This window comes from Drosophila pseudoobscura, chromosome 2, assembly GCF_009870125.1.
Source record: "Drosophila pseudoobscura strain MV-25-SWS-2005 chromosome 2, UCI_Dpse_MV25, whole genome shotgun sequence".
In the NCBI taxonomy this organism is placed as follows: Eukaryota; Metazoa; Arthropoda; class Insecta; order Diptera; family Drosophilidae; genus Drosophila; species Drosophila pseudoobscura.
Genome location: NC_046679.1, coordinates 26,454,634 through 26,481,198, shown reverse-complemented (window position 1 = coordinate 26,481,198; position 26,565 = coordinate 26,454,634). Strand labels below are relative to the sequence as shown.

The 26,565-nt window shown below is 49.6% G+C and overlaps 1 protein-coding gene across 1 annotated transcript; it reads left to right on the top strand.

Annotated features, from left to right (window-relative positions):
- The first annotated feature begins 13,341 nt into the window (after nt 1-13,341).
- Nucleotides 13,342-22,212, top strand: dpr4 (defective proboscis extension response 4). The gene is made up of 6 exons (XM_001359627.4): nt 13,342-14,466; nt 17,019-17,214; nt 17,283-17,443; nt 20,919-21,129; nt 21,244-21,501; nt 21,571-22,212. Exons 2-6 carry the CDS (start codon nt 17,118-17,120, stop codon nt 21,801-21,803), a joined length of 960 nt encoding a protein of 319 aa, XP_001359664.2. The 5' UTR covers nt 13,342-14,466; nt 17,019-17,117; the 3' UTR covers nt 21,804-22,212.
- The last annotated feature ends 4,353 nt before the right edge of the window (nt 22,213-26,565 follow it).

The window sequence follows — 26,565 nt, the reverse complement described above, 5'->3', positions numbered from 1 at the left end:
CAATATAGATGGAATTCTTGCCCAATATGGCAAAATTCATTTAGTCCCTTGGCAAAGTACAGATGAGGTTTGTTTTAGTAATATTTAATTGTCTGATGAATACGACTATAATTCTTTTGAATTTTACAGATATGGATTGCGCCGTCATGGCAAATGTTGCCACAACTACCAATTAACGGAGAAATATTTAAATTTAATACGTTCCAGCGATAAATATACCGATTCGAGTATTAGCGAGTTGGATAAAATTATAACACAATTAGAAATGTGTACATCCATGTGTTTTTTTTTTATTTTTAGCCTGTTTTTTGGTCTGTTTTTTACAATTTTTAGCTTGTTTTAGCTTGTGTTTTTGTAAAATCTAGAGTATTTTGACGCTCAAAATCTGACAACACTGAACAACATAGCGCCCCGCATGATGAAAACCCGAACTTAGCCCACTAAAGCCCCCTCTATTTAAGCAGTTCAACGACTTGAGGTAAATGGCGCAAAATATCAACGATTGTAAATTCTTCTTGTGGATTCTTGCCATCTTTCCTCTGAACTTAAAAAAAAACCCCGATATTTTTCACCTGAACTGCGCTAAAACGATTAAATTTGCATTATTTTCGGTGGTAAATTTAAATACCCTCTTGGTTTACAATGGGTTAATCGTTCTCCGTCAACGATTGGAGACCATATTGCTCAATTTTGATGTTTCGTCGAATATTACCAGGTAGATAGAATATTTAGCCATGACCACATAATTTATTCAATTAATGAATTTATTTTCCATTTGACTGGTTTATTTTAAACTCTTGCTTTTGTTGGATTTAGTCTAAAAAACGGTTTCAACAAAAAAGGTCAACAAGAAAACTGGAAACATGAGTGAGGGACATTGTGGCGACGAAAAATCCCAAAAAAGTCCCACCAAACTTGAGCGCCAAATATAAATTGTTTGAATGTGAATGAGCGTCAAGGATTTAAATGCAATCCGTTGGAATAAATGATGCACGGAAGCACGATTTGTGAGCGAAAATTCAAGAAACCTGCGTATGGAAGCCAATGATTTGTTTAAATCGGACCAGCAGTTTGCCATTTTAGCATATTTCTGACTATATCGACCATTTGTGTAAGCATATTTTTAGGTTATTTATTTTCGGTTTAGGTATTTTTGGCTGATTGACCGTTTCAGGGAACAAGAGAAAATACCACATATTACCAGGGCAGCAAATTTAGTATTAAATGCAGACGTCTGGTAGCATTACTTTTAGCGATTTGCCCATGGCGCCAAATTTGAATTTTTGTTGCTTGGGTACAATGCTCTTCTGTTGATTGGCGTCAAATTTGAACAAGTGTATATTTTCATTCCAGTTATGAAAAGCATGGGCGCATGGGCCGTGCCGGGTGGGGGCTGGGGTGAGGGGCTGCAAGTGCGATAATGTAAATGTTATATGGTAATTGCAGCGACAACAACCATCATTCAACTCCAATTCAAATTTAGCCGACAAACAGCAAACAGGCGTTGCTCTCATAGATTAATATTAAAGCATACCATATTCCCATTTCCCCATATATGCTCCCCCCCACCCCCCAGCACCATCTCGTATATCGCTGTGTCGGGGGCATATGTTTGTGGTGTCTGTATCGCTGCTGCTGCGCCGCTTTTGCTGCTGCTGCTGCTGCTGTTGCAGGAAGCTCTTCTGATTGCCGGCAATAAAATTTGAATGCGGAAATTTCATTGTTTACCCAAATCGATCATCATTAAAAGCGTTGCTGTTGCCATTCCCATTCCCATTCCCATTCCCAAGCCCATACCCATTTCCAGTGCCAATTGGGCCTGGAATCCATGGCGTATACTTAGCGTGGGTGGTGCTCAAAGATGGGGCTGGGACTGGGGACTGGGACTGGTACTGGGGCTCTAATGCCCGGGTAGGTAATTCAATTTCTGTGCAATGCTTGATTTGCCATTTAGCTGCGAGACCTAATCCATGTCCTTGGGCCGACTTCCTTCGACTGTTTATTATTGGTGCTTGTCGTGGAGCCGCTGTCCTGTGGCACAACTGCTGCTGCTGCTGCTGCTGCCACATTTGCTGCTGGCATAAGACTTTTGTCATTACATTGTTAATTTGTTTTAGTTGTTTTTTAATTTCCTTGGAGAGTCGCAACCTTCTCGTAGCGTCAGAGGCGCGCACACATGCGTGGCATCGTGTGGCAGAGTATTAGTATTATCCGTGTGTGTGTGTGTGAGAGTGTGTGCGTGTGTGTGTGAGTGTGTGCGTGTGAGTGTGGGGGCGTACTAATGTACTCTGAGTGGATCTCTCTGGTAATAACGGCTAAAGTAAAATGCTGATAAAGTGGCAAATGTTTTGGAATGCGTATGCGTGTGTGTGTCTGTGTGTGTGTGTGTGTGCGTGGCTGCTGCTGCTGCCTGGAGATGTGGATATGTGGATACTGCGATGACAAGCAAAAGCGAACACAAAACGTTCATTTCCCACATGCACCATTATTCGTTAAAACCCGTAAATTTCACCGAAAACGAACAGCAGAGCGGCGGTGTGGCAGTGTGGCAGTGTGGCAGAGACGCACAGAGCTCACAGCACAGAGAGCGACAGGCAGGGCAGGGCAACAGCAATCCAAGAAGCTGCTTAACACGAGAATAATGTTTAAAATGTTTATTATGTGTGCAAGTGACGCGAGAAGGGCCTCCATTCCCTTTTGGGGCTCCACACTCCTCGACTCCCCCACCCTTCGCCTTCCCCTCGCCTATGCTTAGAGATGACAGGCTCAAACGCACCAGAAACACACACATGACTGTTGTGTTGCAGAGATATCTCTGTCGCCTGTGGACGAAAGGTATAAGAAACAGAAGGGTAAGGTAAGACAGTTCTGGGGGGGGGGGTAGATCTTCAGGGATATCCCGGGAGTGTGTGGGGAGCGCTGGCCAAGGCGGGGCAGACGAAGCCTTGGCACAGCTTTTGTGGATCGCCTAGGCTTTTCATCCTCTCTTGAAATATACCTTGCCTTTGGCAATGTTGATTTTCGTTTAGCCAGCAGCACTGCTACGGCTACGGCTACTTGTACTCTCCCTTTCCCACTCCCCCTCCCTCCCCTTTCCCTCTGCTCTGCTCTGCTGCTGACGACAACGACGACCGACGCCGGATGCGAAACAAGTAGTCCAAATAACCCGCAATAAGCTTTTGTCACGATTAACAAGGCTTACGCAAATGTGTGTCTTCTGTGGTGTTCCATCCCCTGCCCCTGCCCCCACCCCCCCACATACCACACTACCCCCCCGCTCTTCCGCTTTCTGAGCATAATTACATGCAGAGAGAGAGAGAGAGCGTATGAGCATGAGTGCTTGCGTGTGTGCGTGTCATGCGACTCTGCCATATTTTAGATTAATGATGGCGTCGACTCGTATTAGGCAAATGAAGAAATCGACATCGACATGCGGTCGCTCGGTTCTTCTGAGGTCTGCCCGGGGCGGCGGGGGGCCTCTGAGGTTAAGGTGAGTCAGGATTCAGAGGCTCAGTGGCTCAGTGGCTCAGTGGCCTGTAGGTCTTGCCCGTCCCCTCTTTAAGCCTTGTGCGGTTTTCACAGCATTTCCGCAACAAATTTGCCACAACAATAAGTGCATATCATTATGCTGATTTAAGTGGGTAGAACACACGGATGGAGCACCACACACTCGCACCCGTATAAGTAATGCCCCCCATCTATAGCGAGTTATTGCCCGCACACCTGACCCCCAAGCCGAGACCCCAAAAACCGGCAAATATATCGTGTGTCTGGTGCGAAGGAGGAGCCGGAGTGGCGGGATCCAGTGGACTCCTGATTGGGGTCGTGCTTTGGGGGGATGGTGGGGGGTGGTGGGGGGTGTTGTGCTTGCAACCGTCGGGTACATAAATCTTTGTTTAAAGACACATGCACAATGTAAGTTAAATTGGCAATAACGTGCTTTTCTTTTCTTTTTATATGTGTATATGCCACAAACACACACACACACAGAGGCATTTATCATATGTGTATAATACGTATGCAGATTGTGGGTCTGTGTGTGTGTACATAACGGTAACGGAACCTTGTTTGCAAGGAAGTAACAACCTGTTCTCACCCCGTAACAGCGTACCTTCGTATCGTTCCTCGTACATCGCCATCGCCATCGTCGTCCTCGTGGCTTTCTCGCCGCCTTTATGTCGGAGGGAGGTCCTGCTCGGGACTCCTTCCTTGCCCCCCCTTTTGTTTTTGTCCCTGTTACGCTTTAATTATGCCCTTGTCAAAAGGTGGAACCCAGGGCCCAAGGAATCCCATTTCTGTCCAGCTCCAGCTCCAGCTCCAGCTCCCTTTTGTTCGTGTTTTTTGGATACAAATTTATATAGAAATGAAATCTGGTTATGGTTATGGGGCAATGGTGGTGGGGTGGCGGGGGGGAATACACATCATTGATTGCAAATGCATGCAGGCGCCTAGGAATCTGCAGAATCATCAATGCCACGCGCTGTAGCAACGAAGGCGAGGCAGCGGCAGGAGTTTTTCCATGGCAGCTGAGAGCTTTTCATATTTGCTTGCAAAACTGAGGAAAACTCGGCGAAAAGTTATACTCGACTCGACTGCCACTTGAGCGGCCATTAAAATCACTTTTTGGCCAACAAAATCCGAACAAAAAGAAACCCGAAACCCGAGACTCGAGAGACCTGAAACGTGAAACGTGCAACACGACTCCCCAGGGGGCAGCGGCATGCAACGAGTGCGGGCTTTGGCAGTTTGTTTGCTGGCTGTGCCACACGATCCACTTGCAACACGGCAACATTGAACGCTATTTGCGGCAGCACTCTCGCTCTCTGGCCGTGGAAGCCCCACCTAAGCTCCGATTAAGCTGACAATCAATGGAGAGAGACCACACCCCGCCCCGACCCGCCCTTGGGGCAAAAGAAAGTGCAGCTTACTCAACACTGGCACTTACATGGGGGGCTCAGGCGGAGGCTTAGCCACGACACCACTGTCCAACACTAATTGACGGGCGATGCACAAACACACCAGCCACAGGGGTGTCTGGGGGGAAGGAAAGGGAGCTTCGAGTACTGGCACTTTCCCTACCTGACAAACACTGGGTGTTTGGGCGGCTGACCAACACTAATCCAAGGATCATTTGAGAGAATGTGTGATGACTTGGACTCCCCCAGAGGGCCTCCACCACAGAATAGAGTATTAGGACCTACCAGCACTGGTTCTCTCAGGGGTTCAGCAAGCGCTGCCCAACACTTATTGACGGGAGTGTTGAATCCACAAGGGAATACTGATATCAGAGGTTCCTCTGCCACACTGGGCTATCGCTCCTGGCCCCCGCACAGCCCAGGCACTTGTCCTGCCCGCACAGTCCTCGCTCTTCAGGCCAGAGAAAATAAAATACTTTGGTTTTTCCTCAAGACGCTTGGGGCCGCGGGGAAAAGCCGAAAGCCGAAAGCCAGAGCTTCGTTTAAGCTTGTCAGGAGAGATTTCCTTCACTTTGTGCGACTTATGCGGAGGGAAAATATGGAAAACGAGCTCAAAGTTAATGAATCAACCCACTCGTCCTGCCGCGGCCTGTGCGCGTTCGCTGCGAATATTTAATAGTACGCGATATGGTAGATATGAAAATCGTATCTTATCTGCGAGGGAAAGCGCGTTATCTCATTAAATGCCAGAAAGGAGGGGCCGCGGGAGACCGAGAGAGACGTCATTGAATCATTTCACAAATGGCTGAAGTACATGGAGGATGTCGCATGTCGATGCCGATGCCGATGGATATGCGGGCGGTGTGGCGCTCTAGAGGACTTGGAGAGGCATAGAGGCGAGGCTATAGGTCTAGTCGCTGGCACTTGAGGCCCACAGTGTGTGGCACGGGGCACGGGGCACGGGGGAGGGGGGGCACGGGGCGCAATTGCTGACAAATGAGATAATTTACACGCTGAAATGAAGCCCATAAAGGAGGCTCATTTAAAATTCAGCGGCGTCTGGGGCATAATTTTTTTTGCCTGCCGCCTGGCGACTGGCTTTTGCTTTTGGCTTTTCCTTTTGGCTTTGCTTCCCTTTTTGGGGCCTGCTTTTCTCCTGCTTTTCTCCTGCTCCTTCCTGCTCCTTCCCTTCCCCTTTTTTTCCTGTATTCCGCCTTGTGTTTTTGTGCTTAATGGCTCCTTGCCATGACATACGTGGCTGAATATTAAAAGTGGAGTGTGGCGGCGTGCCCGGGCCGCAGCTCCAGCAAATAGCTTCAGGCAAAAGAGAGACAGACAGAGACAGAGAGACAGAGACAGAGAGAGACACAGAGAGAGAGAGAGAGGAAAATCTCTTATTAGCATACGGCATATAAAAATGTTTATTAAACGAGAAAAATGGAAGGGAAACAAAGAGAGAGACAGACACAGAGAGGATAAAATGAAAAGTCCTGCGAGGAGTGTAAGTATCGCAATTTAGTTTTTCCTGTTTCCTGTTTGTCTCTGCCCCTCCCAGCCCCCTCCTCTACCCCCCTTGAGCCCTCAGACAGCGGCTTATTGTAAATCGAATTGAAGTTTTTCTTGATTAAGCCCCAGAAATAGCCCCACAGCCGGAGGGCGTGTACAGTCCCGACACTCCTCCGCGTCGATGGGCGGTGGGCGACGGGCACGCCCCTTGAGGGTGAAAGTTTTTTCTGTGAGGCGGCTCTTTGGTTTTCTCCTATGAGTAGATGTCTATTTTTTATGATGTTCCAACTTAATTTTATACAAATGACCTTAGGTCATATCACCATTTATATCCGTCAATCCCTCTTTTCCCTGTCCCCCCTTTCCCCCACTTCCCCCTTTCCCCCTTTCCCTTTTCGGGGTATAACTTTTATATTTGAATGTTTTTCTTGTTTTCGTCTCCCTCCCAACCCGAAAGGCGGGGCTGGCTCTGCGGCTGGGGCTGGGTCTGGGGTTGGGGCTGGAGCTCCCTTCCGTTGAGATTTTCTGTTGCTTTTAAGGGCATTTTTATGTTCGCTTGAAGCGGCAGCAAGCGGCGAGAAGGAGAGTCCTGTCCCGTCCTGTCCTGTCCTGTCTCGTCCTGAAAGCTGTCCCTAAAAGCCTTTAGCCAAATATCTTCAAGAGCAGAAGAGACAGCCATGTGCATATTTTTATACATATGGGATATACATACACCCTATATAGTATATACAGTCACAGACATATGTGTATGTGTGAGGGTTTGCCGGTCCGCCTTTATTTTCTGGGATTCTTATGTAAATACACAAGCGACGACCGGCGTTGTTTTTGTTTGTATAGAAAAAGCCAGAAAAGGGAGTACCCCTTGCACCCCCCCCCCCCCTCCCTTGCCACCCGATGGATGATGCCACCAGGATGCCAATATAAAAAGCCAAGCGCCTGAGCCACTTGGCGCAAATGAAAGGAAAATGTCGACTGGAGATGGACATCAGCAGGCAGGACATCAAGGAACAGTCAGACCAGCAGCCCAGCAGGCCCCCTAGACAAAAAGGGCCAGAGGGGTGAGTGGGGGGAGGAGGATTTGCAGGAAGGAAGGAAGCAAAACTTTTGCCCAGAGAGTCCGAGAGTCCGAAACGCAAGTATTTCCTGGTTATTCTTTGGGTCGCTCCCCATTCCCTCCCCCCAACCACCCCCCAGTCGCTGTCCCAACAATCAAGTTAGAGATTTTGATGCATATCAGATGCTGCCCCACCGCCCTGCGTCCACCCATCTATGTAAATGCCCCCAAGGGACGGGCCTAAGCAGGGGGGGATTATCGAGTGCGGGTGCACTTCGGATGGCTTTGCTTTCCTTCCTTCTGTATTTGCATACACAGTGCGTGTCAAAAGTATGGCAACAACAACAACAACAACATGTGGCACACACTCGTACAATCCCTTGCAGCCTGACATCTTTGCCATTCCAGTTTCCGAAAAGTTGAAAGAACTTTTCATTGAATCTGAAAGACATATCCACCGAGGAGGAGCCACTGAACCTTTCTTGGGACTTCTAGCGGATGGGGATGTTCCTTCGATCTCAATCTGCAGGGAGCCTGTAGCCCTGTAGGCTGTCCCTGCAACAGATCTCTTTCAATCTAAAGCTGGTTATCGATTATTTCATCGCCTATCCAATGGAAACGGTTATCGAATCCTCAATTTGGGCTATCGCTTGACTGTCAAAATAGGAAGGCCGAGTAAATCGAGGAAAAATGGCTGCAATTTCCATTTCTCTCTGGAAAAAGGCTTTCAAAAGTGTGAAAAATCGAATACCGATCTAAAATCATCAATCTGCATACAGTTATCGATGGATTTATCGAAGCAAAGCCTTTGCCCAAGAAGTAACATTCAATAATGAAATGTTGTACACAGTTTCTCACTGGAAATTCCCTATAGACTGCTAAAGAATATCTATCTATCTTCCTAAATCTGAGTAAATCCCATCCCATCAAGGGCTTGATCTCAATCTCAATCTGCAGGGGGCCTGTAGCCCTGTAGCCCTGTAGCCTGTCCCTGCAACAGAGCTCTTTCAATCTAAATCTGGTTATCGATAATTTCATCGCCTATGCAATGGAAACGGTTATCGAAGCTTCAATTTGGGCTATCGCTTGACTATCAAAATAGGAAGGCCGAGTAGATTGATGAAAAATGCCTTCAATTTGCATTTCTCTATGGAAAAATGCTTTCAAAAGTGTGGAAAATCCAATGCCTATCGCATATCACACTTATCGATGGATTTATCGAAGCAAAGCCATTGTCCAAGAAGTAACATTCAATAATGAAATGTTGTACAAAGTTTTTCTCTCTAGAAATTCCCTATAGAGCACAGTTTCCTCCCCATCCCTTGCAAGGGAGTGCTGTTATCGACTATTGCTATCAATCGATGACAAATGCCTGCCCAAAGAGTGCAGAGTGCCCCTGGGGCGCTGTTGGGGCAGTGTTGGGGCAGTGGCAACACTTTACGAATCATCGAGAGGCTAAAACTTGCAATCGCTGGCTGCTCGCTGCTCGCTGGCTGCTAATTGGCCCTGCAGCCATGAAACGGACTGTTGGCCATGCCCATCATGATGTTATTTGCACAAACGGATGGAAGAAAAGTAATTAATTATTGTGTGTTTTCTGTGTGTGTGTGTGTGTCTGTTCTGTTGTATAAATAAATATTGTTCTACTGCCTCTCCCACACTCTCTGTGTCCCTCTCCCTCTCTCTATCTCGCTCTGTATGCAGTTTTCTTTGTTTTTCCTCCATGGCTTTTCCTTTGGGTGTCTGTGTGTGTGTCTGTGTGGGTGTCCTGCTGTCTGTGTCCTGGCCATAAATCAATAGATACACACAGATGAAGAGCGGAAGAGCCAATGCACAAAGTTTAACAGTCCATGTGACACATAAATATGTCTGTGTGTGTCTGTGTGGGTGTGCGGGGAGAGGGGTTTCCCCCCAAGGGGGGGAGGGAATGAATTGTTATGGCCATCACTTCAGTGGGCGGGGGGAGGGGGTGCTGTGGGCATTGAGATCTCTCTTGAGAGAGTATCGCACCATTTATCGCATATTTCTCGCTGAGAGACCTCCAGAATAATTATTTATACAAATTTAACAGCCCAAAATGAAGGATTCTGGACTCGGATTCGACCTCGGAAACGATTTTCGTATTTTCGATTTTAATTAAATTAATCAATATTCCCCCTCCAACCCCCTCCCGTCACCGTCCCCTCCCGGTTACCGACCAAAAGGTTGCGATGCCCGTGTAGCGTCCTCATGGCTTCAAGTCAGGCAGCCAGACCGACGGAAAACCAGGACTAAAAAGTCACAGAGAGAGTCCTGTCGGTGCCCCAGTCGGTGCCCCAGTCGGTGCCCCAGTCGGTGCCCCTGCCCCTTGCTACCCCTCCTCGATCGTCAGATGCGTTGAAATGCGGCGCCTCAAAGGGAATCGCATCGTTTATTTATGAAGGGGCTATATATTCGTGTTGCTGTTGCTTTTTGTTGCTGCAACGTAACCTATTCTCTGTGGAGTGCCCCCCCCCCCCTCCGCCAGCCCTTGGGGGGGGAAGGAGAGTTAGTCTTAATCAGGGCTTTCGCATCTAAATGCGGCTCCAAATTGAATAATGAATGCAAAGTGGCCGGCATTCGAATCTCCATTCCGATTCTGATGCCATTCCCGCACTGAATTAGAGGCGTAGTGGATTTAGCAGTGGGCGTGGCTGCTACTCCACCCCCCCCCCTTACGTATCGCTGCTCAATGAAATGCATTAAATCAAGGCATCGTTGAGTGGCAGAAGAGCCCCATGGACACAGCACAGCAGGTGGCGGATGGCAGGTGCGGCACTGCCCCAAAAAGTAGGCAACGAAATGGAAATTTCCACCACCTCCACAGAGGGGGTGTGGGGTTGGGGGAGGGGGAGGGGTGTGTGTCCCGTAAACATCAATTACGCGCCGCCCCCAAAAAACTATTCACGCGATTAGCAGCGTTTCCTAGTTATTGGATAATAGCTTCATGCCACAAGGGAGGGGCAAGGGGGGGGGGCATGCAACTTACGATGAATTGAATTAACGGCCGTGCGCGCACTGCCCCTCCCCGGGATGGGAGTTGGGGGGAGGGTGCATCGGTGCTGTCCGACTGCGGGCGCTGTAAATTTCCAGCAGGACGAGCATCTGATAAAAGGCCGAGCCAGCGGCCGTGTCGACAGCCAGAGGCAGCCACGGAGGAGCGGGGGAGGAGCCCGACCAGGACCCGGAGGAGGCCTGGGGCCGACCGAAGAGTTATATCGAAATATTGCGGAGCGCGAATCGGAGGCTCCTGCTCCGTGGGCGAAACAAGAAATGTAAAACAGAGAAACAGAAACAGATAGAGAGACAGAGAGAGAGACTCCGCTGGAGAAGGAGGCTTTATTGCTGCGCCTCTAACGACTCTCTATTCCGTAGCACCTCCCCTCTCCGGCCTCCCCTCTCCCCTCTTGGCCGTTTTGGCCTGGTCTTAAAAGCGAAAAGCCATTTGTATTCATTTGAAATTAATTTAGCATTCATTCAAGGCAAACGACGAGGCGCTGCACGAGTCGGAAGCAGGGGCAGGGGCAAGAGACACCCATTCATGCCTCATGCCCCCCCCCATGAGGCAGGCAATAAATGGCTGCCTGGCGCTGCCGCTGGATGGATGGATGGAGGCTAAGCAATGGATAAATACGTGTACGTGGAATACATTTTCGGTGGCACATTCGAGGCGACGACGTCTGCGTCTGCGGCTCCCACTTTCGCTTATCGATAGGCCGTTCATTGTGTGAATCGGGGGCAGGCAGCGACTGGCAATAGAAACTACCACAACAAGGGGCAGCGGCAGGGGCAGTGGCAGGGGCAGCAGTGGCTGTGCTACTAATTTTAACAAATTAATTGGCAACAATAAATTCGCCTGGCGAAAAGGTGAACCCAGATAGTATCGCGGGGGGGTAGGGGAGGGGGGTAGGGGCCTCCCCTGCGCTGGATAGATTGCTCTACTAATTTGATTTCTTGAATGGGTTTTGGGGAGGCAGAAGGCCACGCTCCTTCGTGCCCCATGGAGGCGGAAGCCATGCCTCTCAGCGGCAGATAATACCCTGCAAGTGGCGGGGAGTCCATCGACGCCACAGGTGGGCCTGTCCCCGCGCCGCTGCCTTCCTCTGAATCTCTGCGATGTCTTGGAATTCCCCTTTCAAATGGAATTTCATAATCAAATGTCACAGGACGCAAGGAGATGTAACTACAGGAATGCAGGTTGCAAGACGGTGGATTGTGGCATGGAGCAGCGAGCAGGGGCAGTGGGTGGGGATGGAGGGGGGGTGGGGTATGCTCTGTTAATCATTCGTAATGTGCCGCCAGGTGCTGTGTCAATTACAGGGCCCATTGTCTGTCAATTCCTCTCCGTTTACCCCTCTCCCCCACTCCCCCCCCCCCGGCCCTGTCTCTCATTTGCATTAAACATTCCCAGAGAGGGGGCTCTGCAGGGCATTCCTTCAGTCAAGAGGCAGAAGCCACTTGGACGACGTCCTTCTAGTATCGAGGGGGGGTGGCAGGGGGTGGAGGGGGGACCATCTGGGGTAGGCAGACATTTTATTTATGATGCTCCAGGCCAAAGAGGCGTATGCGTTGAAATGCCTCCCCCCCCCCCCACCACACACACACACACAGCCCCACCCCCTCTCCGTTCCAGGGGGTGGGGGGGGAGGCTACGCTTTCGACAGGAACATTTGCGGGCCATAACACGCAACATTTGACATGGCCAAAAGAGAGAGAGAGAGAGAGAGGGAGGGAGAGGGAGAGAGAGACCAATGCCACAACCAGCAGCAACCAGCAGGCAGGCAGAGAGGCAGCCAGCCAGACCGTAGGCCGTAGGTACAGGTGTTGCCCCCCCGACCCCCCTCCCACCCCTGTACACCCTGTGGATGCCACAAATCTCTCACGACTGCCGACGCATGTACATAAACTGCGAAATTGGCCTATAACTGTCTGTTCAATTGTTTCTGCCACCCCCCCAGCCGCCTCCTGCCACCCCCTTAGAAAAGGGAAGGGTATAAAAAAGAGACGGGGGGGATGGAGAGTGGGAGGGGGGAGACACATACCTATATATTGCGGTAAAAATCACATTTCCATGAAGCCTTTGCCCCCCTCTCCACCCCCTCCATGGCTCGTAGTGTAAATCATTCATGTGAGGAGGAGGTGGAGGAGGAGGCCTACGCCCCTGTGCTGCCTCATATGGTTGCGGCTGCGGCTGGTGCCCCAAAATGTAGACTATATTAATATGCCAGAAAACGAGTGCGGCAGAGAGGCAGGCAGAGCGACGACTACGACTACGAATATTCATTTGTACGTGACTATTCAGCATATTATGCTCGTCTCGACTCGTCCCGACTCGTCTCGTCTCGCCAGGACTCGTCCCTTCGGCTCGTCCGCAGCCATTCGTGGCTGCTGTTTCGTCCGCTCGTGCGGCATGTCGTTGAGGCAGGTTGTGCTAATAACCCAGAATGCGCCACAGAGAGAGAGAGCGAGTCGCCACAGCCAGAGAGGGAGAGCAAGAGAGCGTGCGGCAGAGAGAGAGTGAGCCCAAGATCCTGCGACTTACTCTGCGGTTTTTCCAGAGGCTGCCCAGAGGCTCAACCGAGGGATAAACGCGAGTCAAACCCTTGCCTTTAAAAACACACACAAAACAGGCAAAAAACTGCTCATTAAGCATGCTGCCTGCCACACGGCGGACGGCGGGAGGCAACAAATGGATGGCAAATTAATATTTGATATGCTCTCGAAAAAGAAAGGCTTTCTCTCTGGCGTCGGGCCCTGCGCCTGCGTGTGGCATTCGGAGTGTTTCGGAGTCCCGCCGTGTGTGTGGCAGGCAGGCTCTGGCCCGTGTCCTCCGAAGGCAGACACGGTTTCGGTTTCGGTTTCAGTTCCAGTACGCGAATCATACGGCAAGGATGCAACGTGCGCGTGGCATCTCCTACGAATCCTAGAGTCCAGAGAACCCAGAGGCAGCAGCAGCAGCAGGAGAGGCAGCAGGCAGTGGCAGACACTCTTACATTGTGCCACATTTAAAATTGAACTAAAGAGTGCCACAAACGGAGGCACAACGAAGGCGAAGGCGAATTCGAATGCGAATGCGAATCCGAGGGCCAAAAGCCGTTTAATAACTAAATCCCTTGGAGGCGCCGCTGGTCACGTCTCTGGGCGGACAGTCGGACAGGCGGACAGGCGGGCGGGCAGGCGGGCAGACGGATACACAAAATGAGACTTGGAGAAGTCCCTCCCCGGCTTCACCCGCTCCTGCGACCATCGTCCTCCGCCTCTGCCTCCTCCCTCGCGTGTGTGTGGCAGTGAGACGTGTACGTGTGTCCGTGTGGCAGTGTGGCAGTGTGCGGGCTACCTATAGGGCTGGCTGTGCCACCTAATGTGGCAACAACATATACACACCGCATCCCACATTCCACGTCGCTGGGAATATAATAATACAAAAGCCCTCGTCGTCCTCGTCCTTGTCGCTGTCGTCGCCGTCGGTTGTCCTGTCGGTGCGTGTCCATGTCCCTGCCACATGCCACATGGCTGTGGGTGCCTGTCGCCCCCGTGTGTGACTCCTAAACGGAAATATTTCCCAAATCCGTGGCGTTATTAACCCACGAAAGACCCAAAAATAAACCAAACAAAAAGGAGAAAGGACTCCCCGGATTTGATTGACAGATTGACTGATTGACTGAATGAAGGCAACAGTTGTGTTGAGTGGCAGTGTGGCAGTGTTTGGGCCGCGTCTCCGTCGATTCGTCGATCCGTGAATTCTGTTTCGTTGGCTAATTATTGCGCATTGCGCAATCGATTCGATTCCTGGCTAAAAACCCAAAAAGAATAAGCCAGAAGGAGCCAAAGGGAGCCGAAAGGAGCCAGAAGGAACCCAAAGGAGCCAAAGGAGCCACAGGAGCCGCAGGACTACAGGCAGGAGAGGGTCTCCCCCCCCCCCGATGATGATGACGTTGATGTCATTTGGAAGTCATTTCGAGAAGAGAAGCCGTAAGTAGAGACAGAGAGGGAGCGGGGAGACAGAGATGGAGCGGCGAGGAGAGGAATTTAATTTAATGCGCCACAAGGATACACAAGGCTAAGGACAGCAGATGAAAGGGAAACAGAGAGAGAGACAGAGAGAGAGAGAGTCAGAGAAAAGCAAACAATGATGGGGGATTGTCCCCCTCCACCGTCCATTGGGGGTCCACTGTAGCGTAGGGTGTCCCTCTATCGTCCTTCGTCCTTCTGACTGACAGGCGGCCTGGAAAAAGTCGAAAAAGAACAACGGACGCCGGAATAATGTTATTCGCTAGACGGCTAACAAAAAATGGACTGGACACAACACAGGAGCCCCGAAAGGGGGCAGGGCAGGGGGCAGGGCGGTGGTCGGGGGGCGGGGCAGATAGGAAACACCTCGTGCCCCGGACAGGCGATAATTCCGTTGTAATAGCCGCGAAAAAAGTGCTGCTTATGAGAACGAAAGAACGAACCTTTTTCTCCATCAAAACGAATGGCAGGCCTGAAAACAGTCAAGAAGCCGACGGCAAAGGACACCCCCATCCCCCCACCATGCGGAAAAAGTGTCCAAAACAAATGGTGGAGCCAACGACCGCCGACCACCGACCACAAAGGAGGGTCCGTGCCACCCGTTGAACGTTGAACGTTGCTTGACCCTTGCGAAAGTCCGTCCGTTGTTCGGGGAGTCGGAGTCACGCAGCTAATTGGAGTGACAACAAATGTATATTTTTGAGTAATGACCCGGGATTATGAGAGACCCTTCGCTGGTTCTGGGAGGGGGGGAGGGGGAGGGGGGGACCACTGACTGATTACTAAGTTTGGAGTCAGTCATAAATAATGAGTGGCGGAGCAGAGCGGAGCCCGCAGGCCACAGACTGACAAATTTCCACCAAAGAGAAACGGAAGAGAAGCGAAAACAGAGAGAGAGAGGCGGTGGAAAGCTAAAACAGAGAAGGAATTGCAAAAGAGGAGTCTCAGGGAATGTCCTGGCGGGGTGCGAGACTCTTTTCCCAATTAAGAAATCTCTCTCTATGGCTCTCCGTCTCTGATTTATCCAAGATGGAAAACTATATCGTTGACAAGGTCGTTTAGGTTTAGCCTGGATGTTGCCACACGAACAACTCAACTGCAGGGAAACTTTTTAATTTCATCCTTCACAAAGTTTTCCGACTTTTACCCAGTTCTTCCCCTGCTTTGTGCCACTCCGTAATTGCCTTATCCACATCCACGAGGCGGGGGTAGAAGTCGAGACTCTTGCAACAAGATACGCTCTCCTCCTGCCGCACTTTTTGTGCCCGTTGCAACAATCTGTTGTCGGTCGTCTGTTGTTTCGCGTTTTTTGGGAATGCAGTTCGGAAATGAAATTACCGACAATTTATTCCGGGGAAATGCGCTCGATTGAATTGTTACTCCAGACATTCGTTGCCAGCTCTCCAGCAGCGAGATATATGTATCATTAATTCCTGGAGAAAGGTCCTGCCAACAGCAAAAGTCGTGTGTAATTATCCCGCTTCATCGAGTGGCTTATGAAAGGGCACCGCCATTCCCGATTTCATTTGATAAATTGGGACCTCGATTCGTGCCTTAATCTAGTTCCGATTTGGGTCAAAAATCGCTCGGAATCGATTATAGAAGTTCAAGAACGATTAAAGTAATAAGGAAATCCATTCGGTGATTCGTTTCAGTCATTATTTCATTTCTATAATGGCCAGCATGTGCGATAATTCATAATTAATCGATAATTGAATGGAGTTCGATAGAACTTTCGTGATTTTCTGCTTCGAAGCTACCATTGATAAAAATGCCATTGATCGATAACATTTATTGTTTCGATAATTATCGATAATTGATTATTATCCATGCAGTGGTTATTTCAGTGCTGGAACTTCATATTTCATAGAATATCTGATGAGATGCATTATTATAGGCCTTCGAGGCCTTTCATCTATTCACTAATTGTGACATAGCTCGATAATTTATCGATAAACATGTTCCGAACAATAGATCTTTCGTTTTTTTAGCTGGAACTTCATATTTCATAGAAGATCTGAGGAGATGCATTATTACAAGCCTTCGAGGTTTCATCTATTTAAAAATTGTGCCATAACTCTATTATTTATCGATAAACATGTTTCGAACAATAGATCTTTCGTTTTTTTTGCTATGCCTTCATCTTCTTTGATTTCTTTGTTTGTTTTATTACTTAAAAAACGAATTTTTGATCACTTTGTTGATGTTTCATCGTTTGCTCAAGTTTCGATAACGACGATAATCGATAAACGTGTATAGAAGACTCCTTGATGACTCCCCAACATTTCATTGTCGCGTTTTTTAACACCTGAAACGCATTTTAAATGCAATTTCCTTGATGGAACCGCAATTACCACGAATATCTTTGAATCTCTCTCTCTCGGTCTCCGTTTGGGGTGCTTCCCCGGCATCTGGCGGCATCCTGGCATAATTTGCTTTCAGCCTTTACCTTTTTTGGAGGCCATAAAAAGCGTTGGTAATAATATTCTCGCCCTCCTTTTCCCCCTTTGCAGATTATTAAACCTTAAAATCGTAAAGCAGACGAAGGAAAAAGGACAAACCACATCCGCAGAGGGAATCCATCAGCGGGAAAAGAGAACCGTGTCGAGAATATGTCGTCGGAGGAGTACCAGAGACCGATGAAGATGAAAACGGGGATTAGCTGTGTGCCGCTGTGGCTGTGGCAGCTGTTGCTGCTCCTGCTCCTGGGTAAGTCCTGCCCTGAGTCCTGGGAGTCCCCTCTATCGACTCCCACTGTATCCGTGTCCTTTCTGCAGACTGCGGCAACATGGCGGTGTTCGGCGAGGTGCCTCCGCACTACTGGGAGACGCCGTACTCGCAGCCGTACTTCGACAACTCCTCGCGGCGCGAGGTCACTGCCACCGTGGGCCAGGCGGCGCTCCTCCATTGTCGGGTCCGGAATCTGGGCGATCGAGCGGTAAGTGCGGGGTCAATCCAGTGGTCCGGCCTCAAAGGTCGCCAGTAGGGGCAGGGGACGGGGGCATGTGGCAGAACAAACGACCTGCGGCGGTGGTCGTGTGGCAGATTTGTAGATTACTTTTAAAAGATTACGCCATAAAGTTGGTGGTCTAAGGCCCCTTGCCCCTTGCCTCGTGCCCCTGCCACATGCCCCATGGCTGCGGCTCGTTCTGGTTTGCACATTTGTAACACGGCTTCGGCTTCCGCTCCGAGCGATTTGTTAGCAATGCAACAACAGGCGTCGGACCCGTGCCCGGACTCCCTGCCACAATGCCACAGTTGTGCCACCCCGTTGTGGCAGGCACCCTTCTTTGTCCTGAAATCGCTCTGTGGCTGTGCAATTATGCGGTGTAATAAATTTTACGTTGTCCGTGTCTTGCCACCAGTTCGTGCCCCTCGTTTCCTGTCCATCCCCCCCCTCGGTCGAACCAGGAAGCGACAACGATGTCAGCGCTCGCTCCCTGCCGTGCTGTGGCGTGGCGACAGACAAGACCTGCCCCCCTGCTGTCCCGCCCCGCCCCGCACGCCCCAACTTTCAGCAAGTCAGTCGTCGGATTGAGTAATTAACGCCCAAGCAGAGCCGAGAGACGAGCGTCGGAGCTGCTCCACAACCGAGAAGCTCTTGCCCCTAATCCACATGCCACAAGAAAGAGACAGAGGAGGATGAAAAGGGACAGGACAAGGGACGAGGGACAGAACAGAACAGGACAGGACAGGACCCTGACAACGCATTGTCTCCTGTTATATGCAGCTAATTGGCGAATGTCTCCAAACACCCAGACTCCTTCGCAGCCTTCGCATCCTTCCATCTGCCGGCTGCCGACTGCCGGATGATTCCCAATGCACGGGTCACGATTCCCGACTCGGGATTCACTTTTCAAAGATGTGGCAACCGAGAAACTTTCGCCTCCTCGTGCCCCCCTCCTGCCTGCTTCTCCTCTGTGCCTCCTCTGTGCCTCCTCCGTTCCGTGCTAATTGATAGTCGCAATATGCAGCACGACACCGAAATTTGCCTCTAAATGGGATTTTTCTACATTTTGTGTGGCACGCTTCAGCAGAGAGAAAGCGAATGGTGGCAAAAGAAAGTGCAACGGAAGAGTGAGCGAAGCTTAATCACCGTTGGAGCTGTGTGCCACACGCCACACACGCGCTGTTCTGGGAACTGGTTCAAGTGCCATGAACCAGTGCCATGTCGGGCGTAGTTTGATGTGCTTTCCAACCTAGGGGATGATTAGGGGTCCTTAAACTTAACTGCAGTTCGGGGGATATCTTTCTCGAATGTACATATGTGTATATGCATGGGCTAATAATTGCCACTCACCCCAGACGCAGGACATTTTCAACAAATTTTGAACATATTAGCACAATTACCGGAAAAATACCACAAAAAGTACATAATACTATTAAAATACCAGAAAATACTATATAAATACTATATATATACTGGAAAAATAAAGAAACAATTACCACACAGAAGGGTGGATAAAAAGAAATACCAGCAAGAAAAGATACTAGAAAATATGTATATAAAATACCAAACAAAATACTACGAAAGAGTGTGGAAAACATATTAGCACAATTACCTGAAAAATACCACAAAAATACTATTAAAATACCAGAAATACTAGAAAAATACTGAATAAATAAAGGAACAATTGCCACACAGAAGAGAGGATAAAAAGAAATAACATCAAGAAAAGATACTAGCAAATATGTATATAAAATACCAAACAAAATACTACGAAAAAGTCTGGAAAACATATTAGCACAATTACCTGAAAAATACCACAAAAATTACTATGAAAATACCAGAAACTACTAGATAAATACTGAAGAATAAAGGAACAATTACCACACAGAAGGGTGGATAAAAAGATATACCAGCACGAAAATATATTATAAAAATGTATATAAAATACTAAACAAAATACAACGAAAAAGTCTGAAAACCGACTAGAGAAAATACAAGAAGAGATGCTGGATAAATGACTAAAAGAATGCTGTTACGCCACCTCGATATCGGTTTAGTATTTTATTGGTATAGTATGGTTTAGTATTTTTTCGTTTCATTTGTATCGCAGGTATCCATCCTTTCACTTAGGGGAAACATTGTGTGTTTCCTCAAGTCCTCTGGTTAATGGTTTACGGGCCCCTTAAGCACCTTTTGGGCCTCGGTTATGGCTAGGCTTATTTATGCTTTAATTTGTTGTACAAGCAGCTCCGCCCACGCCCCTCCTTTAGCGAGCATTAAATTGATCCAATGATCCAATGACATAATGAAATGGATTCTCCCCATCAATCATAATTAAAGACAGATCTGTTTCGTCATGTTGCACATACATGCCGCCGCTTGCCGCCGTTAATCAATTAATGAATGAGCGGAACGGACGGGGAGAGGAGAGGAGAGGAGCGGAGCGGAGAGGAGCGACTACTTTGGAGCCTCATTCGGGCGGTCGCTCGCTCTCTCGCTGTCGCCTTGAACTTATTTGCATTTGGGAGGCCGTGGCGAAGGCCGACGGGGGGGTTGGAAAAATGCAATTAATTTTAATTGAAAATTAGCGAAACGAATGGTTAATGAATGCATATTAATTTTAAAAAATAAATCAAAAGGCTCTTTTGTGCGCTCGGTTTTTTAAGCCCAGCCGAGCGCTAATCCATAATTAATTGAAGCCAAACAAATGGCGGAAAATTAAGACCAACTACGGGGAGTCCAGGGAATAAACTAGTGCCGGCAGGTACTCCCCGGCGGACAGGACACTAAGTAACCCCCGAAAATGCAGCCATAAATTAGAAGCCAGACAAAGCCCCGAAACAGGCAATTAATGAATTTTGCTCCAGCCAGCTTCCCCGCCTGCAAATGGGAAAACTTTTTGGGGCAAGAGCATTTAAACTTGTCCAATTTGCAACAAGCGACGGACGAAGGAGGTAAGAGCTGCTCTCCCGCCACCCCCATCGCCCCAACGCCCCCTCTCGATGGCTCACAGGTAGCCTAATTTATGAGGTCTTCCACTGCCAATGCTCCGAATTGTTGCTAAGAATAGAACCAATGTAAAGGCTTCCTCTGGAGCTTCCCGGAACGAAGGATATACTCGAATATTTTGTAGTGTTGGGGGCAGGCGGGGGGGGTGCACTTAAACACTGTGAAATAATATGGTTCTGTTCTTGTGTGACGTCAAGAGTTTTCCAATTACAGTGAAAGCACCCTGGCGGGCTCCCACGCACACACGGAAGAACCCCCGCCCTCTCCAGCAGGGCCCCTCCCACTCGTCCCTGGAGTGGGTGGGAGTGGGAGATGATTTAGAGAAATCAGAGCCCGTATTATTCATAATAATAGAGTGTTCTGTGGGGGGCAAACCTCTTTCTAGAGCTCGTACACCTCTTTATAAGAGATTTCCTAGGCTTGGCGGCACTCCTCATACCTCCCTTTCTTAAAGGTCTCTTGGATTCGCAAGCGGGACCTGCACATCCTCACGGTGGGGATACTGACGTACACGAATGACCAGCGCTTCCAGTCGCTGCACTCCGAGGGCTCCGACGAGTGGACGCTGCGCATATCCTCGCCGCAGCCGAGGGACTCGGGCACATACGAGTGCCAGGTGTCGACGGAGCCGAAGATCAGCCAGGGCTTTCGCCTGAACGTCGTGGGTGAGTACGGCAGGGCCGCAGAGAGACAGGGCAGGGGGCAGTGTAATTAATTGAGTCGAGCCCTTCGGGGGGCGCCACTCCTTTCCACTCCTTGCCACTCCTTTCCACTCGTAGTGTCGCGGGCCAAGATCCTGGGCAACGCGGAGCTGTTCATCAAGAGCGGCAGCGACATCAATCTCACGTGCCTCGCGATGCAGTCGCCGGTGCCGCCGTCGTTCATCTACTGGTACAAGGGCAAGCGGGTGATGAATTACTCGCAACGCGGTGGCATCAACGTCATCACAGAGCGCTCGACGCGCACCAGCAAGCTGCTCATCGCCAAGGCGACTCCGGCGGACTCCGGCAACTACACGTGCTCCCCGAGCAGCTCAGGTGAGACCTTCTCCCTTTCCCTCTTTAGCAATTCCCCCACATTCGTTTGGCTTTCCTTTCCGCACACAGACTCGGCCTCCGTGGTGGTGCACGTCATCAACGGGGAGCATCCGGCGGCCATGCAACATGGCAACAGCAGCGCCAGCTGCCTCCTGCGCCGCCTCCGCCACACATCAGCAGTGCCTTTGCCTTTGCCACTGGTCGCCATCGCCATCGCGACGATGTGGCTGTCGGCGGCGGCTGTCACCTGCAACTGGAGCAACATTGCCGCAGGCCTCCTGAATGTCTGCACTTGGAGCTGATGCAACAGCCAGAGCGCCAGAGGAAGCAGCAGCAGCAACATCCAGAGCAGAAGCTGCCACATGACTGCATCGCCTGCTCCTCCTCCTCCTTTTGTGGCTCCTTAAGGAATGCATTTAATGCGGAGAGACAGAGGACTCGCAGGAGACAGAGAGCGACGTTTATTACGAACTACAGTGTACATACAGCGTGTCCTTTAAACGAAGAGTATTATCTATAAGACATACATATATAGGATATCCCCAACCCCAACCCCCCCTCCCCCAGCCCCAGCCCCAGGCCCTGGCCCAGAAGCAGGTGGCGGTTGGCAGTATTACGATGAAACTTTTAGCCAGGAAAAACAAAAGACAGAAGGGAGTCCTCTAGGAAATGCACGCTTTTGAGAGGTTCCTGCTGCGAAGGGGGAGGACTCCCCTCCCACAGTAGGTGCCTCCGTCCCACCCCCACCCCCACCCCCACCCCCACCCCCACCCCCACTCCCACCCTTCCCCAAACCCCTCACAATTTTCCTTTGAAGGCCAGGGAAATGCGTCCGATTGTGCCTCTCCTGCTTTTAGATACATTTCCGGATCAAATATTCCTGCCCCTCCCCCCCAAGGCCTTCCTTTCTTTAGGTTATGCCCCATGTCCTTGCACTCCAAATAGAAAGGATACAAAGATATATAGATGGTTATTCGGTGTATTTTATGGATAGGGTTTTTATCTGGTTGTCAGCCGCAAAAACACGCAAAACAAAAAGAAAAACAAAAAGAAAAACGTTCTACGTAGAGTCCATCATCTAGTTACTGTGTAAAATATTCATTTACTGATAAATTGTACATTCAGAAGCCTCGGTTTTAAGCGCGGATTAAAAGGATTAAAACGATTAAAACGATTAAAAGGATTAACTTAAGCTACAAGCGGATAAATGGTCGGATGCTTGGATGCTTGGATTGGATCCCCCGGCATCCAAAGAATAGACAAATTATTACAGAAATTATATTACAACAAAAAACAACACGAATGAAAGCTAAAAGTACGAGTATGTTTTTCTGTTTTATGCAAAATGCAAACAAACAACAAAATGTTTCTCCATAATAAAAAAAAAATGAAAAGAAAATATGGTTATGGTTAAAAAAAAACAGGATCTTTCTTTAATGTTCTTCCAAGGGAAGTTTTTTGGGGGTTGATTTCAGGAATTTCAGGCATTTTTCGGCATCGGATTTGAAGGAAACACGTTGCCAGTCGCGGCTCTCTCCCAGTGTGGCTTAGCAGGTAAGAAAGCTCTCGTTTCTACCCTCTGGATCCGCACTCCAGAAAAAGAGGAGCTCCCAGATGTGCCTCTCTCTTTGGCAGTGACATATATCCCTCTCCCAGTGCGGCTTAGCTCCTCCAAATTAAATGAATGCCAATATTTATGTGATTAAAAAAAAACAAAAACATCAAATTCCCATCGCACTAAATGTTTCTTAATTTCCAGCCATGCGTGGGGACGCAGGAGGCGCCACAGATTGTGGCAGCTTAAAGGGGCGTACCCCGGGGTGCGAGGGGGGGACGAGGGGGGTGTTAGGGGGGGATTTAGTGGCGCAGAGGCTAAAGTTTTTTATCCTATTATGGCAGGCGTTTAATTAACGTCCGATTTGGCTGTCGCTTCGGTCGGAGGGGGGAGGAGGGGGAGTGGAGGGTAGCGGAGGATAGCGGAGGGGCTTGGGCAATTCGATTCGATCATCTTCATTATGCATACGCCCCATGCTACACTGCCACATGCCCCAATGAAAATCCGACAGCTACTGGCCGCAGCCGGTGGTTGCTGCCACTAGAGCTGTGGCCTGCTGCCACCACAGAGCCAGAGAGCCACAGAGGCAGAGAGCCACAGAGCCAGAGAGCCAGAGCCCGGTGTGGCACGACGACCGAGTGCTGCCCCCAAAAATGAAAGACTAATTAAGCGGCTTATTTGCGCGTATTAATAGACCGAAGTTTGTGGTCGGGACTCGGGCATGTTCCACAGTCTGTGTGTGTGTGTGTGTGTGTGTATCTGTGTGTGTGTGTGCGGGTCAACAACTGTAGATACAGATACGGAAAAAAACTACAGGGGGCAGGAGGAGCCACTACCAGGAGGCGAGTGGCTAAACCAACATGAAGCATGTATTTATATTTCCATTTTAAAAATAGCAGAAAAACACACACATGTCTGTGGAGGGGGAGGAGGAGGGGCAGGGGCAGGAGCAGGGGGCAGTGGCAGTGGCAAACAGTGGACAGCAGCTTACGTGCTTCGGAGGGGAAAAAGGGTGCAAAAGTCAAAGAAAATAAATGGTTTTTCAACTTTTATTTACTCGAGGGGCAAGCAGTGGATGCTGAGAGGGGGCAGAGCGGGGGGGCAGCGCGTGGAATCAATGTAAAGGTCACAATTTATTCAATTGCCTTTTGGCCGAGATATTTTTATGGCGTGTTCATGTGTCTGGCGCTTCTCTCCTTTGGCCAGAACGAGAGAGCCAGACCTAATCCCAAATCACAACGGAATTACAGGAGTCTCTGGTAATGGTTATGTAGCGGAAGAAACAGCAGCCAAGGAGGGGGTGGGGGTGGGGCCAGGAGCCAGCAGGACGACCCTCCCAGGCACATAATGGCCAATTGATAGCCAAAAGGCATTAACACGCCAAAAGGCAAAGCAAACGAAGGAAATTCCCTTGGCTAAAACAGAGATGTTGCCAAAAAAGCGAGCAAATTTCCACTTTCCACCAGAGACAGAGGAGAAAGAGGGAGAGGGGCAGCGAGGGGAGGGCAGAAATATTAAGTTCAAATGTAGCAGAAATCCAAAATACGTGCCACGACATAGAAAACAGCCAAAGGAAGGACACAGGACGTGGGGCGGGGCCAGGGGGTGGCGGCGGGACCATGGGACAACGTAACCAATCCCTGAGACAAGTCCATGACCCCCCCTTGCCCCCCCCCCGCCCTGCCACTGCCTCTTCTTAGGTGCGGCATGCGTGCGTGAAGCGAAAATCACGTCCAAATTTTCCTTGCCACACGAGAGGGAACGGAGGGGTGGGCAGGGGAGGGGTGGGGTGGTGAGGGGATTAGGGGACCAACAATTTATTGAGGAAAGGTCAGAGAATATTCATACATCGATTCGATAGCCCTTTCTCGTTTGCTTCGCTTTTTTTTCACTAAAATTTAATATAAAATGCTGCTGTGGCAAGTGTGGCAGAGAGAGACTTAGACAAATGGTCGCCTCTCCTAAGCGGATGACTTACGGTGGGGGGCATGCCCCCAGAGAGAGAGAGAGAGAGATTACCTTCCCTGTGCTGCTGCTGCTCGCCTCAGAACTCTTAAAAGCGTTAAATATTTTACGATATGTGCAACTTGTCGTCCCTCCTTGCCACACCACCACTCCCCCTCTTTCCCCCCTCTCCCTCTTCACTCAAGTTGCATGCAGAGTGAAGCCTCCCCCTGCCGCTCTGTGGCAGCTCTTTCTCCCCCCCCCAAGTGAGTGGCAAAGTTAATGGCTTAGAAACGTACGAACGAATGAAACGCACCAGCAACAACAACATGCAACATGCAGCAACAACAACAACAACAACAAATACAAGTGGAAATGCCAGTGCAAGTGGATTGTAGGGATTGATACCCTGGGGGATTAATATCCATGATTATACATCCTGTAATCCCATTTATGGGGAATAACCCCCCTCCCCCTCCCCCAAAGAGTGGTCCCTCTCTCTCTCCCAGTGTGGCTTGGCTCGTTTCCCTGCCAACGAGAGTCCCTGCTAGATAGGAAAACTTCTGGCTCTCTCTCGCAGTGGGGCTTAGCACACCTCTCTCCCTCTCTCTCTCCCTCCCTCTCTCTCCCTCTCTCCCTCTCTCTGCCACAAAGCTCCTGGCAGGCTTAAAGGCTCTTCTGCCGTGTGTCCAGGGTATCAATCGGTGCTTTGTAAACCTGTGCACAAATATTTCCAACTCCTTCGGCAAATAAATGTATGAAATTTTCCATCAACATTTTTGACAGCAGCAACGGCAAACGGCAGCAGGGGGCGAAAAGCATTTGCAAAATGGAAAATGAAATAGAATGAAAATTGTTTAAATGCATGGAAAGTGCTTAAGGACGAAGAGTGGGGAGAGCGGGGAGAGCGGGGAGGGGGGTAGAGAAGTGGAGCACATGGAGGGAAGGAGAAACAAGCAGCTCTCATAATGAAATCTTCTCTGCTCTTCTCTGCTCTCCTCTCCTCTCTGCTTTCCCCTCATTTCGAGTGCATGGAAATTGCTAATCGGATGCATGCAAAGGGGTGGGGGTGGTGCCACAGAGGGGGGTAGGGGGAGGGGAGGCCGAAGTGTCGGTTGGCAAATGAAGGGAAAATAATTCTGTGGCCAATTGCATGGAAAGTGTGTGGAAAACTGTGTGCGTACAACGCAGGATGCGTGCAGGAGTAGCTAGCTCTCTCTCTATCTCGCTCTCCCTCTCTCTCTATATCTCTCTGTCTCTGTCTCTTGAGAAAAACTTAGTTCTTCAAGCAGTTAGCAAGGGATTAAGCGAATAAACCCAGAAATCAGATACTAAAGGCCCCTACCGCATCCTCCAAGGGCGAGGGGGAGCGACGAGGGGGGAGAGAGGGAGCCCAACTCCCAGGCAGCGAGAAAATTACAAATAAATTAAGGACAAAACTTTTAGGATAATTTCCTCAACCTCCTGTTCCAGCTCCTCCTCCTTCTCCTGTCCTCCTCCTCCTCCTCCTCCTCCTCCTCCTGCTCCTCCTCCTCCTCCTCCTCCTGTTCCTCCTCCTCCTCCTC